Source organism: Oryzias latipes, chromosome 19, assembly GCF_002234675.1.
Source record: "Oryzias latipes chromosome 19, ASM223467v1".
Classification (NCBI taxonomy): domain Eukaryota; kingdom Metazoa; phylum Chordata; class Actinopteri; order Beloniformes; family Adrianichthyidae; genus Oryzias; species Oryzias latipes.
In genome coordinates this window covers 15468570-15484409 of record NC_019877.2, presented here as the reverse complement: position 1 = coordinate 15484409, position 15840 = coordinate 15468570, and the positions used below count along the sequence as shown (strand labels likewise).

Sequence of the window (15840 nt, the reverse complement as noted above, 5' to 3'; positions counted from 1 at the left end):
TAATTGTGATGGATTTTCAGCGTAAAGGTTGCTGTTTCCACTTTCAGTACAGGCCAATGATATACATCACTAGAGGAGACATCACGTGATTCCTCATGGGAGGGGAGCACCCCATCTTGTTGAGGTGAAGTCACTCCTGCAGTCCATGCATGTGAACACATTTTTTGCAAAATGCCAATTCATTGTGCTGGTTTCAACTGCCAATAGCGAAGAAGTTAGTCCACGAACGAGGAAGGTAAGTATTATAATTTTTTTCTTTTAATGCTGCAGGGGCATCATTAATAGTATAACATGTTGACATGCATGATGCTGCAGGGCTGTTATAAACGTGTAGGGATGATATATGTATAATTTGCTGTTGACATAAATGTACATTTTATTTTGTTAAACCTATATACAGCATACTACGACTAGGCTATTATAGTAATATGGATTTATACATTTCTGACTCAGTGACTGAACTTTTCTTGCAGGTTTCCAATGGATTCAGACTTAAGGAAAAAGTGGGCCTTGGCAATAAAAAGAGCTAACCCAGATGGATCACTGTGGTTACCAACTAATACAGTCTGGATATGTTCAAAACATTTTGTGGAAGCACATTTTGATAAGACTGGCCAGACTGTTCGCTTGAAACCCGACACCATACCATCTGTGTAACACCAAATTGATCAATCACATGAATTAGTAAATCTATTGTTTTTCTTTATTTTTCTTCTTTTTTTAAGGCTAAATGTGTTATTGACTTTTGGACTTATTGTTGACTTATTATAGATTTATTCTTATCATTTATTGTTATTATTGAATTACTATTAATTTATTAATATTTGATTATTGATTTATTATTATTATAATAATTATTGTCTTATCATGTATATATTGTTATTATTTATTATCATTATTGACTTCCTATTGACTTTTTGTTGGAATTTTCTAAATAATTTAAATTACAAGTCAAAGAGGTCTAAAACTTTTACATTTTTAAAAACTATTTTTAAAAATTCTTTGTAATAATTGTTTTTTGTAAGAAGTCCTGCATTTTTCATTAAAGTTTGAGTTTTTTAAGGCTGCCTGTTTCTCTTATTTAACAACAAGAAATGATGTGTGTGTATATGTATATATATATATATATATATATATATATATATATATATATATATATATATATATATATATATATATATATATATATATATATATATATATACACACCTCACACCAAGATGGCGTCGCGCTTCGCCACCGTCGGCCAGGATGTCCCAAGCGGGCGTGTCTCCTCTAGTGATATAACTCATTGGTACAGGGAATGACATATCCGTGGACATTTCTAGCATTTCAAAACAATTTTTATATACATGTAAAATGACCAACACAGAGTTTGTAGAGACAAGTAAAACTGGCGTGACGTTTAAACGCATGCAGCGCCGCTGGTGTAGTGGTATCATGCAAGATTCCCATTCTTGCGACCCGGGTTCGATTCCCGGGCGGCGCACGATTCTTTTGTTTTTCTTAATGCATTTGATGTCTAAAGTTTCACTGTAGATGTGTTTTTGCAAAAAACGCATAACAAAAAACTCTTCGAACTCTTATTTCTGTGTGGACTGAGGCATTATGCATGTCTACCTCTAAAAACCTCGGACTCCAAATAGCATTATGGAAAGCATCAGATAATCACGTAAGAACACTACTAGCGTTGCTCTTCTTGCGCTGCAAAAGCTTGCCTGCTGACATCATGCATCATGGTTGACCTATGCGCGGTCCATACGTCCTGCTTCTCCATTGCATCCACCCTCTCGGAGCTCGGAATCAGCATCAGCTCAAAGCTGACTCGACGTCAATCAAATCTTGCGATGCTTCGACTGCAGTTTGGAGTGGGAGCAGACACGTTCTTTGCCTTATTTTTTAACGTGCCGACTTTTGCGCGTGCTCCGTAATATCACAGATGTGCTCATCATCAGAAAGAAACAAGGCTTTCTGCACCTCAATAGAAAGGTCACAATGAAAGTGCTCAAGTTTTATTTTTAGTTTGATGAAGCTTACTCCGCTTCAACAGTGCTGCCCACAAGAGACCACTAATGAACAACTGGTACTATGCAGAAACTATGTCCTGGAAAACGGGCCAAGATTTGTGTAATTTTGTTTAAAAAAAGCATAATCATGATTAAAATTTTCTCTCCAATTCTCCAACATCATAAATGTCCCTAAACTTGTTTTCTTTGTTTGTTTGCTTATTTTTTCTTTGTCAGGTTGAGCCAAAAATAAAAGCGGAGACAGAGGAGCAAATGTGTTATCTGCTGATAACTACAGGTTGCAATGCGGCCATCAGATGCCCAAACAATTTTAATTCAAAGTAAATTCTAAAAATAATATATTTTTGCCATCATCATCGGTAAGCATTGCATACCTGCGTTTGTTGGAGTTTGAAGACTCACAGGTGTGAGGCAGTGCTGTGTGGTCACAAAGGAACCATTAAATGTCTGGACCTTCATGGCGACAACAAAAAATAAAAAGAGCACCATGAAAAAAAAAAAAAACTTCTATTCATGGTGCACACTGCAGAGGTTAAATGTTGCCAATTTGCATGTTTATATCAATTTTTTTCCTTTTTACATTATGTTCATATTTGTATTGTTCCAATATTCCATTGGAATTGTATTTAGCTAAAATTTTTATTACAGTGATATTTTTACTGCTCTGTATTTGCACATTTTCTGTTGATTAAACTTATGAAGCCAAAACTTATGAAGGATAAGATTGGTTACAATAACATATGAAAATAAGTACAAGGCGCGTTTTTTCCATACTTTGACCAGGGGTGCGACTTATTCCTAAGGTGCGGCTTATATTTTTTAAAATACATTACAACAACCACTAGAGGACACTAACAGTGTGTGTATCAGTATTTGCTACTGACAGCAATACATTTCTCCCAAAAGTGTGACTTATGCTGTGAGCCGGAGCAACTTATAGTCCAAGAAATATAATACTGCAGAAAGAAGCAGTTTAATTTAGCTGTAATCGTAAATTAGCTCATTTATTACATCCATTCTTGTCAAAATACTAGCTAAACAAGTTTTTTTTCCTCAACAAAATGTGAATCTTTACGGATTACCTTTTTTATTTCTTTCTCCATGGCCTAATCCTCTCCTGTAGATTTTAATGCGTAGGTTTTGTTTTAAAATAATATAAACATGAAAAAGTACTAAAAGTTTGACTCCTTTTGAAGACAATGACAATCAGTGAAACAGTAACAGTAAAAAACAAGAAATATGACGTATACCATTACTTCACTTAGTTAAATTATATATAATGCACAGACAAAAACCATTCAAAGGAAAAGTACAGACAAAGGAAGGAAGTTACATGTTTAAGTAAGTTTTCCTTGTGTTTTTGTTTTATAAATAAATAAGTATATTCTAAATACATTGTTTAGGTACTTTTGTGGCATAACAGAAATATTAGAACATTTTTTGTCGTTAGACACTTAACAAAAGGTGTTTCCCCAATAAAATAATACTTAGACACACAATTGTGCTGGATAATTAAAGTTTTAGGAGTATGTATTGAGAAATGGAGTAAAATTAGATTTGTCATATTTCTTTATATAAATAATATTGTATGGCATGTTAATGCAAAATATAATTTGTTTGGTTGCCAGTGTGAAGGCTAGGAACATAGAAGCATGATTTCAATTTCAAGCACCTGAGCTCTGTCCTGTGTGTGAAAACCAATGAAGCAACAGCCAAGGGCTGATGAAAATATGGAGCATGGACAACACATCATTGCTCAGGGTGGGAGGCTCAGTAAACACCAAAAATGTTGAATTTTTTGGGCACTGAAAAGTTCTTTTTGATACAAAGTCAAACAAATCTTCTGATTTGTTCATATTGTTTAATCTCCCTTTTTAAGGTTATTACATTTCATCAAAGCTCAGTGAAGTGCTTGTTTTTTGATAAATGACACCTTCTCTCTGGAGAATTTGTACGGTCATGGCGTGGAGCACCTGTTGTAAAACGAAAGAGGGCTTTGGAACATTTAACCATCCAAAGTGAGTCAAACAGCTCCAAAGGAAACATGAAGCTGTCCTGCAGTTTATTTTAAATAATCAAAATTAGTGATATCAGAGAGCTGTATGTTTTATTAAAGCAGGGAAGTAAAATCTCTGATGCTCGCCTTCCTCTATGTTGTTAACGTCTGTTCGGATGGAAAGATTCACATTTTTCTTTACTGGAGATTGTTTATGGGAAATCCCAGCAGACCTTAAATCAGGCCAACCAAATGTTGTCCCTACACTTCCACAAACACAGGTGAATTGACTTATTAGTTTGATTGCGTAACAAAATCAAACTATTGTTCTTCTGTTGTCTTCCGTACGTTTTTGTCTGAGCATATCATCTGCATCATTCCATACATCCAATTTCTGCCAATTATCAAAATGTTCTGCAAGTGAAGGACATTATTGCTCTCTTCTGCATCTTATGGTTCTTCTGCAATTCAACAAAGTCACTGCAACATTTGCCATAGAAATACATGGGGAAGGCTCTTTATGCTTTTAAAAAAATTAAGCACATTTTTTGTCTGCTTTTTTTTGTGGATTTGTCAACTGTCTTTAAATAATTTTGCAAATATTTAAAGTTTTTAAAATAATTGAAGTAGTTTAAATTTCAAATATAATGGAAGTCAATGAGGAGTACAGTTTTACTTTACTGTTTTTGAAATGTATCTCCTACAGGTTTTGACCTAGATACACCATTTAAACTTTAAAATTAAGTGGAGGGATTGCGCTATACAGGTATTACTCTTATTTGGGAAATTTCAAATAGTTTTTGAACTACAGCTGATAGAAATTAGGCAACAGACAGGCGTTTGTGTGTATTGCGGAATGTTCGCAGACCTTAAGTGGGTGACATCAGCGCTAGAGTGAAGACAGTGTTTTTTCAGACAAAACATTTCTGAACAAACTGCTGTAACTCAACCATTCAAACATTCAAACATTCAAATCCCTGGGCAACATTTTAGGCACACCCTTGGATTTCCTCTTTCAGTATTCTTTTTCTGCCATTTATGGACAATTGTGTTTACTTCTGCAATTTTTTTCTGCAACTTGTGGTTTTTATGCCACTTATGGTTTTTCTGCAATGTAACAGAAACTGCAGCATTACAATGAAAAAGCTTTTCTGCAGCTTCAAACTTTAATCTCTAAACACTTCTGCAAACTTTATGCAAGCAGCTTTAGTAGTTTTGTAAACTTTTTTCCTTTCAATAAACATCAGGTTCTTCTGCTAAAAGTTATGTAATTAAGCACTTAAAAGCAGCAACCGTTAGCAATCAAATGCATTGCCGCAAGAAATTCAACTTTTCTAGTTTTCTTTACTTTTCGTGAGTAACTTTTTCTTAGTAAGGCACTTTTTGATTTTCCACTGCTTTGTTGTAGTATACTGGCAAACAGCACAACTGGTGTAATCAGTGGTCAAAAGTCAATTTCAATACTTTGTTATATAAGCTTTTTTGTCAAGCCAGAGATTAAACATTTTCCATTAAGTCTTCAGGTTTTCATACACTGTTGCTGCTTTTTGGGTCCATTCCTCCATGCAGATCTTCTCTAGAGCTGTGATGTTTTGGGCTGGTGCTGGGGAATATGGACTTCAACTCTCTTCAAAGATTGAATGGCATTAAGATCTGGAGACTGGCTAGACCACTCCAGGACTTTGAAACGGTTCTCATGGAGCAGTAGTTTTGTTGCCCGGACGATGTGTTCATTGGGGATCATTGTCAGGCCGTAGGATTTAGCCATGTTTTATCTTCAGTGCTCTTGCTGATAGAAGGAGGATTTCATTCAAAATCTCACAATACACTACCCCATTGTTTCTTTCCTTGTCATGGGAGATACCATGGTTGCTCTACCCACCATGGTTTGAGGCTAAAATCAAGGCATTTCAATGAGAAGTGACTCAAGTTGCAGAGGCCCAGAGAGCTTCATTAATAAAGTAAGTGCCAAGGAGATACAGCCAGATGCCAATACCTGAAACACTGGAAAATGCCAAACAAAGGATCCTGGCTTTGAACAGCCAGCTAAAGTGGTTAACAAGAGACTACAAAGCCTAAAGGCCCGTACACACCGGGACGAATTTCGCCGGCGAAATTAGCCGACGTTTAACGCCTCGTGACTAAACAAAGGGCACCAATGTGAGTGTGCACACCGACGCGAAAAAACGCCACGCGTCAAAGCGTCACTTTTTAAAAAACGCCTCGGGTTCGTTTTTTTGGTTTGACGCCTCGCGTCAAAAACTATACGACCAATGAGAACGGCGCTTTTGCACACGTGTCTGGAGCTTCTGAAATAACAGTAAAACACAACTTGGGGGCGCTCAAACACAAAACTGTCTTGCTGAGCACACATACCAGCGAAGAAGATAGACGCCGAGTTGCATCTACACAGCCGCGAAGAAGACAACGAAGATGCAGGGCACGATGAATCTAGAGTTGCTGGTCTCGTTGGTGTCCGAGCACAAAGAACTTTACAACAAACGCGAAAGAGATTACAAAAATCTGGACAAAAGAGAACAGTTATGGAGTGGCATTGCACAGCAAATGGGCCTTGATGGTGAGTTTCATTTAATTTAATTGCCTTTAATGTACGTTCCAACAAACGTTTCTTTGACAATCGCCATTGTTTGTGTGCTGTAGTGGAGGAGGTAAAACAAAAATGGAAGAGCCTGCGAGACACATACACGCGAAAAAGCGCGAAGAAGACTGCCGAAGTGGACAGGCGGCTAAACAAAAGAAGGCCTGGAAATTTATGAAGGTGATGGAGTTCCTCGCAGCATCAACAGAATTTTGAAGGTAATATTATCATTAAACATTGATTAACATGATTAACATGATATCATTGCATGTTCCCTGTTTACAATGCAATCACACCTCTAGTTCAATATATTAGTTTATGTTCTGTGTATAGGTAACCTCTGCTGAAATTTTGTTGCCTGACATATGGTACAATTAAATTAGTATGAATCTAAACAAAATTATTTAAACATTAAGCTCTGGGGTATTTTGTCAAAATGGGTATGAAGTGTGGCATGGCCCACAGTGTGAGTTCTTGTTTCTGATGTAAACTGAATTTGTCTTTACAGTGTCCACAGTAATATTTCCCAGGAAAATACGGATGAAGGGGTTGATGAAGTGGTAATTAATGAAGATGTCAGCGACAGAGAAGCATCGGCAAGCACATCCTCAGGATCGACCTCCTCCAGCCACAACTGTGAAGCCTACTACTTGTAACAAAAGAAAAAGGCCTGAGACACCAGACTTGTTGGACCGGTACCTTTTGTCAAAGGAAGCGAGGGAAAATGAGAAAGAGGAACGGAGAAGAGAAAAAGAGGAACGCAGAGAGCAAAGAAGAGAACAACTAAACGGTGAAAATTATCTGTTTGCTATTGGTTTAATACCAACATGAAGAAGACTGTCCCCAGCTGTACAGTCTTCGGTCAAACTCAGAATCCATCAGCTATTGCATGATGCTGAGTTTGGCCAGGCCTCTTCTGCTGTTTTTCCGCAGCATTCACCGGTGTCCTACCACCAGCTCCCCCCGCAGACCCCACCAAACTATGGCTGCTCTACGTCATGGCAACCCTAGATTTTTACTGTATACATTTTAATTCTGTCTTTTTTTGTTTTATATTCAGGAAATTTATTTATAAATAGCTATTTCATAAATGTTTATTTGCACTACTCTTCATTTGCACTGCAGTCATTGTGACTTATTTGCACGCTCCTTTGTTTACATTCTTTGTGATTGTTCTTGCAGCTCATCATAGTTCATTTAAAATAAAACGTTTCATTTTTCCTAAAGAAATTGTGCATCAGTGTCTTGAAAGTAATGTAGCATTTTGAGATTTTGCATATTTTTGGACATAAGTATTCGTGACCTCTTATTGAAATAGCTATGTGCCCAATTATGGAGTCACTGCATTTATAGGCAACATCTACAGGAACATAACTATTATGGGCACAGCATTGTGCAGGGAATGAGAACATCTTAAAGAAAAAGCTAGTAAAAATGTTTATTAAAATGACACACTTTAAAACGTACACCTTACATTTAGTTGTAAATAAGTATATGTTGAAGTGACCAAATTACTTTACATTTTACAAAAAAAACACGCTTTAACTTTGCTAGAACATATATCAAAAATGTTTAATTTGTTGTGGTGAGTGCTGCCATATTAATTAATGAAGAATCAGATGCAATAGATTTGATAGTGTATTCAAGTTCAAAGAAATTGCATATATACACATACACTAGCGGTTTTCACAATGGAAAATATAATTAAAATGGCTCAAATTTTCAGGTTGATATCATCTGTTCCCCAGAGCATGGTTCACATGTTCATACTGCTAAGCAACTTCTCCTGCTGGTGAGTTGAAGTACTCTTTGTACAGTTCTCGGACATTTTGGGCCTCCACAGATGCCCGCTGCCCTCTACAATGTTCAAAGCCTTGTAGTGGTTGCTCACAATCACGGTCATCTTCTGTGGCATGATTCTGGTCTTCTCCTTTCGGGCGCAAATAATTGCACAATACACAAGCAGCTTTGACAACTTTGTCAACAACACTTGGTTGAACCTGTAAAGTTCTTTGGAAAACCCGGAAGCGTTGACTGAGGATGCCAAATACATTTTCAGAGATGCGCCGTGCCCGAGACAAACGATAATTGAAAACTCTCTTGTCTGTGGGGAGGCGGCGTCCAGGGTATGGCCGGAGGAGATATGGTTTCAGCGGAAAAGCTTCATCTGCTACAATGACATGGTTAACTTTTCCGAGCTCAGGAGCACCTGGAAGTTCACTTGGTGGGGGAACATTCAGAGTTCCATCTCTGAGTGCCTTTCCTAGTCCAGAATTGGCAAAGATTCCTCCATCACTGTTGCTGCCATAGCTCCCCACATCAACCATCAGGAAGCGGTAATCTGCATCAACTAAGGCCAGCAAGACAACGGAGAATGTACCTTTATAATTAAAGTAGAGAGAACCAGAGTTTGCAGTTGCCTGGATGGATATGCGTTTCCCATCCATGGCTCCCAAGCAGTTAGGGAAATTCCATCTTTCATGGAATCTCCTGGCTGTACTCCTCCACATCTCTTCAGTAGGCACAGGCAAATGTTCATCTCTGAGGCAGTGCCACAATGCATCACAGGTTTCTCTCACTATCGAAGCCACAGTTGACACACCAAGTCGAAAGCTGGACGCAATAGTGCGGTACGAGTCCCCAGTGCTTAGAAAACTGAAATAGAAATAGACAAATACTAGTTTTTAACAACACTTAACATATGTTTTTACAACATTCATTGAAGTGAATAACAATGTAAACGAACTCACCGTAAACACACGGCCAAACGCTGTTCTGGGTCGATTGGTTTACGGTAGTGTGTCTGTTCTTTCGTCAGCGAGGGAGCCAGTTGTTGAAGTAAATTTTCGAACTCACTGACGGACATTCTAAAATATCCCCGAAAACGCTCATGATACATTTTCAGCTCTTGTATCAGTCGATAAAACTCCCCATGTTCTTCTCTTCTCGTATTTATGGGATGTACCCAAAATCGGCGTCTTTTCCGGCGTCTTTCAGCATTCAACAGAACAATAATTTCTTCATCGCTGGAACTGGAACTGGAGCTACTGGTGCTTGAAATATCCATGTTTTCTTTGTTTGATTCTGACAAGCGCGTAAATACAGGCTCTCTTCTTCTTAGTGAAAAGCGACTTTAGGAAGCATAAAGTTGTGCAGCGCCACCTTGTGTTCAGGAGTATTTCTGTTTTACATTAAGCGCCATCTAATGTCAGGGAATGAAATTGCATGTTCGCTCGGCTCATCGTCAGCGAAAATCGCCTGGGTGTGAACACAAAAAACGTGGCGAAAAACGCTGGCGAATAACGCCTGGCGAATATTCGTCCCGGTGTGTACGGGCCTTAACATTGCATTGGATAAAGAACAGAGGAGAGCCGCTTAGGTGAATGTGGTGGTATTGCCTCAAAAAGAAGGAACATGAGAAACTGGAGAAATACCAGGGATTCAGAGAATAGCGGGAGAAAGCATGGAAGATAATAATAAGGAATTGGATTTATCTGCGATTTTCCAGACGCTCAAAGCACTTACAGTGTGTCCATTATTGATGGTAGAGGCGTACAATCCCTCTGACCATCACCAGGATCATTCATGGAGAGTGCTTCCTCCCACTCCATCCCCTCAATAATCCTTCTAATATCGGTCAACAGTTCAGAGCTCCGTTGATCACTCATTCTGGATCTGTGGCAAACATTCATACACAGCAGCTTTCAGTCTCTCACACCATTTCAGTACAAATCCCTCAATTGTTTGCAGGTTTAAACATTCAGTGACTTCTGAGCTCATGTGATGCTTTAATGAACTTTTTCTATCATAACCATCCAGATTAAAGAGCAAAAAGCCTTAGTGGATAATAATCATCATACGAGGTCCAAAACATGTGTCCCGATTCTGAACTAAGTCAAAAGATGTAGAAGATGTATTTATGATTTTTTCTTTTATTTCGATATTTGAAAGACTTGGTGTAATATAATTCTTCCCAGACACAAACCGCAATTATTAATTTCTCCTCCCTGATCAATTTTTAAAAGGTTGGTACTTCCATGAATTAAAAGGGAATTCATCCATGTGTCATTACCTAATCTGAGTCCCTGAATTGCCAAAGTTTAATCGGGTTTGCCTTTTATGACCGCGTATGGCCACGTATTGTGTATGTGGTGCCTGAAAACAGTAATAGAAACTCGCATGAACACACGAGTTTTTAATGTGAAAGTCCTAAACAAGCATTTACATAGACTTTTCATTGGAATAAGTTGTTTGAAGCATATTGCAGGGTATGAATGGAGAGTTTCTGTCGTTAAAGACTCTGCACCTACAAAAACGGTCTCTCAGAAATAACAAGTGTTTTTTTTGTGTGGAACTGTTATAGTATAGTCATAAAGGGAATACGTTATGTAAAATATGTCATAATTTTCTTTATCACATAACTATAACTCTGTCACAACACTCCAATTTGCTTTGGATTATTGGATTTACTTCACATTTTAACATGTTTCCTTACCAGTACACTTGGGGTCAGTATTGCACCACATGTTTAGAAGCTGAAGCAAGACTTCATTTTTACCCCCAAACTAAATGATTAAACTTTTTTCAAAACACGTAATATTCTGTCATAAAGTTTTATTTTAGCCAAATATATGTTTATGTTTTGCATTTTTATTTACATTGTTCAACTAGTTATTATCTATAACTTTTTTCACTTATATAAACTAAAGACAGACACATTTTTTGAGTTATGCTTCACATGTAACTGCCACAGTGTACTTGTCCCTTTATAATCTTTTTTTTTATCAAGATCACAATCAATCACTAATGTTTCCAAAATTAACTGGTGGATTTAGGAAAAACACCATTAAATCAATCAAGCAATGATTTGAGCTTCAGATGTGCTTCTGTGCACATCACCACAGGGAGCAGAGTTAGTCCCATTCAGAGACTTTCCACTTGCCCTCCGGGCCCCGGTGCCTCAGGGGCATCATTAAAAGTGACGTGGCTGAAGATCAGGGAGAGGACTGTCCCGGCTTTGACAGCACCGGCACTTGTGAATAACAAAAGGGTTTTTGAGGGGAAACCGAGTCCACTTAGGGAGATCCTCTTCTTTCACAGGCAACACTGCTGCTAATATGCGCAGAAAACTGAGGAGAATGGCTGTTTCTTTTCTACTGTGGTGGTGTGAAGCAGTAAGACAATCCCCACCCTGGCACCTCCTCCCAAGTTCACTTTAGCTTCTTTAGGCAGCACAGCCCCCACTATTGTTTCATCAGGTGTGGAGTCTCTTGTCCAGACGCAGCTGAGCTGCAGGGGGGATTAAGAGTGCAAAATCAAAGCCGAGTTCGAAAGGAGAAAGTCTTCATGGAGGAATGCTCTTAGACCTTCTGCTCCCTTGAGTAGACCTTAGAGTTAACTATGAAAGGGGGAGGGAGCACAGATTTATTTATGTATGAGAAGAAGCTTGAAAGAATTGACAGTTAACCCCCTTATGGTGAAGAGAGGTCGAAAGGGTTGGAAGCAAGGGGCTTAAAAACAGCAAAAGATGACCCTGTTTGCTGCAGCTGACCTTAAACCTGCCTGGATTTTCATCTCTAAAGATGCATATTTGCATGTTAGTTCACACGTCAAATGAATTTTTCCCTTTTTGTCATACTGTGTCAGAATCTGGTTGAAGCAAGTAGCATCTACCAACAACGAGTGCCATCTTCTCAAAGCTAGGTCAGTTCAGGCCAGTCATGGTGAAAGATGCGATTAACCAAATCCCAATCTTCACTTCTATATTTGCATGCAGCTCAGACTGGTGGCAGACTTGCCCCCGAGCAGCGTAGGCACTCAGTTACCAGGTCTAACAAGCATCAGATGGAAAACCTCAAGGAATAAGGCAACAACAGTGTTTTAAAGAGGATCAACTAAAAAACAGAATATGGTGGAGTTCCACCAAAATGGTTGGAGAAATGAATCCATGATTGATTAAAGATCCCACTGAGCAAAATCATGGCCTGGCAGAGTAATGACAGCAACCCAGGAAAGAAATATCAACTCTCTGGGTTGTAGAACAGCTTTGACTCACACGGCTAACAAGATCCACATGTCTTTCTGTCCTCATGTGAACATTTAGATCTTGAGCAAAAGTGGTCACAAAACAAAAGGAGGCAGATAACAGAAACACAATTCAGTAATTGTGTCTAGTTAAAGATGGGTCCAAACACACTGACAAACAAATACAGCACGGCGAATTGGATACACCAAGTGGGACTGCTCTCTGACTTCAAATCCATGGACTGTTACAGCAAGGCAGCTTCTCATTTTCAGTAGATGAACTTTACCAAAATCTGAGGGCCTTGATGAAAACAAAAGCATACAAGAAAAGGAGGTTACTTTTGTCTTGTAGTTTCTTCTATACTATAGTTGTTTCTATGGGAAATCTTGGAAATTATTCACTGCTAACACATGCATGCTTACATATAATGATAATAACTTCATTTGTTGTCTACAATTCCAATATTTTGCTGTTCCACAGACTTCATTTGGATCCGTTGTCTTCTGAGAAGCCATTGAAATTTATGAACTAACCAAGGATAGGGGCTTGTACAGAGACCTCCTATATTTTTTTGTTTGTTCCTGTCTATAAATATCAAGTTTTAACAGGGGCAATCTACAAACTGATTGTGTGCAGACTGATGTAATCCATACAGAGAAATCTAGGGTGTACCCCGACTTTTGCACCTCATGCAGGAACATTCAACAAACTGTATTAAATCCAAAATGTGATTTTTATGCAGATGACAGTTTTTTATTTAACTGGTTTTTTAATCCGAGCACACACTCTTTTAAGTACAACAGGCTTTTATTTTAAAACAAGATCAAGGTTTTTCTTTAAAGACAGGACAGTGGTATTATGCTCCCTTTTTTGTCAATTTGGCACTGGCAACAAATTATATGTTAAACTTTATCATAAAGCTCTAAGATTGATTCCTTAACTTAAACCTTACATTTTCAATACTAGAACTGTTTCAAACACATTTATTTCCCTTTGATGGAATTATCCTTTTTATTTTTGTGTACTTTAGTATGTTGTAAGTGTTTGGGCTTTTTATTTTATTTGTGAATTTTCCTATCATGGTCGAAAGATTTGTTATATCCTTTCATAACTTTTTGTATCATCTCTTGTCTGAAAAAGCCTTCACTCTTTTTCAAATAAAAGAGCTCTGACTTTATCACACCTTTATCTTGGAATCATTACACAAAATGATTCTTTTTACTGTCTTTGAAGACTTCGCCTGGACTTTTATACACCTTTACAGTTTAGAACTGTACTTATCATTTATTGTTGTTTTTTTTAACTTTCTGCAAAATTTTATAAGTCCACAGCAGTTTTGCAAAAAAATTGTTACTTGTGTTTTGTTTTTTAACCAAAAACCCAAACAACATACTTTTTTAATATAGGTCAAGTAATAAAATATGTTTAAAAACAAGCAATTAGTTCAAACCTATTAGGTTTTGGCTGTTTCTGTAAGAAAAAGGTTCTGACGTTTGCCGAGCATTCAAATATTCTTCATGCTCAGCTGAACTCATGACAAAATGGTACTTTGAGTCCACTGAGACATTCAGTGACTGCCACAGAAATCAGTCACGGTTGCTTGAAGGTGACAGAATTAAACGTAATAATTTCAGTATTTTTGCAGACATAAATACACAGATGTAAAAGCCAAGAGGTCAACTGCCTAAAACTTCCTCGGTTAGAGGTCAGCAGACCTAAATCGTATAAGGAAGGGGGAGAGGCGGTTTGGAACAACAGGCCCATTCACAGAGGAAAAACTTGCTTCCTGCCACTAAATGAACAGAAAATTAATTGTAGCTCGGATCGACAAAGGTCGCCATGCATCGCAGAAGAAGAATAAAACACTTTAGAGAGCTGCGAGTGGCCGCTGAGGAGAAGTACAGGTCACTGATGATGACTGATTACAATCAGAAGTGTGATGGTCAAAGGTGTGAGTGAGAGGGATTGAGCTTGGTAAAGCTAATGGACATCTCTATCAATGCTTTCCTTTGATTCTGACTCAGACAGCACAGATCAAGGGCTTACAAACTATTTGCAGCTTGCTCATGTCAAGTAGAGATGTTTGATCTCCTCTGAGTCCTGATAAAAGCAAAGCTCTCCCTTTTTCTAAAGGTCCTAGTCAAACATGTCTTTTATGATTTGCTGGGAAGAAAACATTAAATCAGCCTTTTAACAGAATTTAAAAAGAATTTTAAGCTTAATTTTCTTTGTATACCTCCTCCACCGTGAGAAACATGTCACAAGAATGTGTTATTAACACAGAAAACACAATTTTCATTGGAGTGGGTCTTATTTTTATTGGGTCTAATATTTTTAGAAATATTCTAGAAATGGCGTAATGGAGAATCGGTTTACCTCAACACTCAGATCAACTCGCCCTCCACACAAATCCTCTCCATGACCCAAAACATCTGGTGCTAATGTGAGTCAGTGGCATATCTCCCTCCAAAAAAGAAAAAAGAAAAACAAGCATGACAACTGTACGACACAAGTGGTAGGAATCAGCCAGACTCTGTTATTGCCCAGCACTTGTATCAACAAGCTGAGGCTCTTGCCAAGCTGTCAAACATCTAAACCAGGACACCCGTTGGTTCTTCTCAGCTGCAAAAGTAGGCTCTTCCTTAACTAATCTCAAATGAGGAGACGGTTAGAAGCCAAAGGAGTGTTTACTGTACAAACATAAGTTAAAATGTTGTGTCTGCGAAGCTGTCTTGTTTTCGTCTGGGAACCAGAGTGTCATTAAATTGTGCTTGATGTGACTTTGCCAGTGTCTTTTTTTTAATTTGAGATTATGTTTTTGGTCTTTTTAAAATAGTCTTGTTTTTCTTATGATGGAGGACATATATAAAGAGAAATTAAGTGTAAAAATGCTCTTCTGAGTATTTCTTTATTCAGATTTGTTGTGAATCAGGAGCAGACACAAAAATGTTGCTTGAAATAACTTGTAGCAGTGAAATAAAAAATATACCGTAAATTCCGGACTACAAAGCGCACCCGATTACAAGCCGCACCTACCCATTTTCACGTGTAAAATTAGTTTTATACATACACAAGCCGCGTCAGAGTACAAGCCGCGCATGTGTTAGGCGATATTGTCATCCTGACAGATCACGGCCAGAATCCCAGAGTGAGTGCAATTCATTAGCACATTGTGGGTGGTTCCAGCTTTGCC

General features: G+C 38.0%; 1 protein-coding gene, 1 non-coding gene and 1 pseudogene across 2 annotated transcripts; 2 read left to right on the top strand and 1 right to left on the bottom strand.

The window, feature by feature from the left end:
- The first annotated feature begins 1418 nt into the window (after positions 1 to 1418).
- On the top strand, positions 1419 to 1489 carry trnag-ccc. The gene has a single exon. It is a non-coding gene; the product is annotated as a tRNA-Gly (tRNA).
- A 4912-nt stretch (positions 1490 to 6401) lies between these two features.
- Positions 6402 to 7707, top strand: LOC101164420 (annotated as a pseudogene).
- On the bottom strand, positions 7707 to 9738 carry LOC110017219 (protein ALP1-like). Its single transcript, XM_023949777.1, has 2 exons — positions 9373 to 9738; positions 7707 to 9277 (listed from the first exon to the last, which is right to left on the bottom strand). The coding sequence occupies exons 1-2, from the start codon at positions 9687 to 9689 to the stop codon at positions 8395 to 8397; spliced, it is 1200 nt and encodes a 399-aa protein (XP_023805545.1). The 5' UTR covers positions 9690 to 9738; the 3' UTR covers positions 7707 to 8394.
- Between the last annotated feature and the right edge of the window lie 6102 nt (positions 9739 to 15840).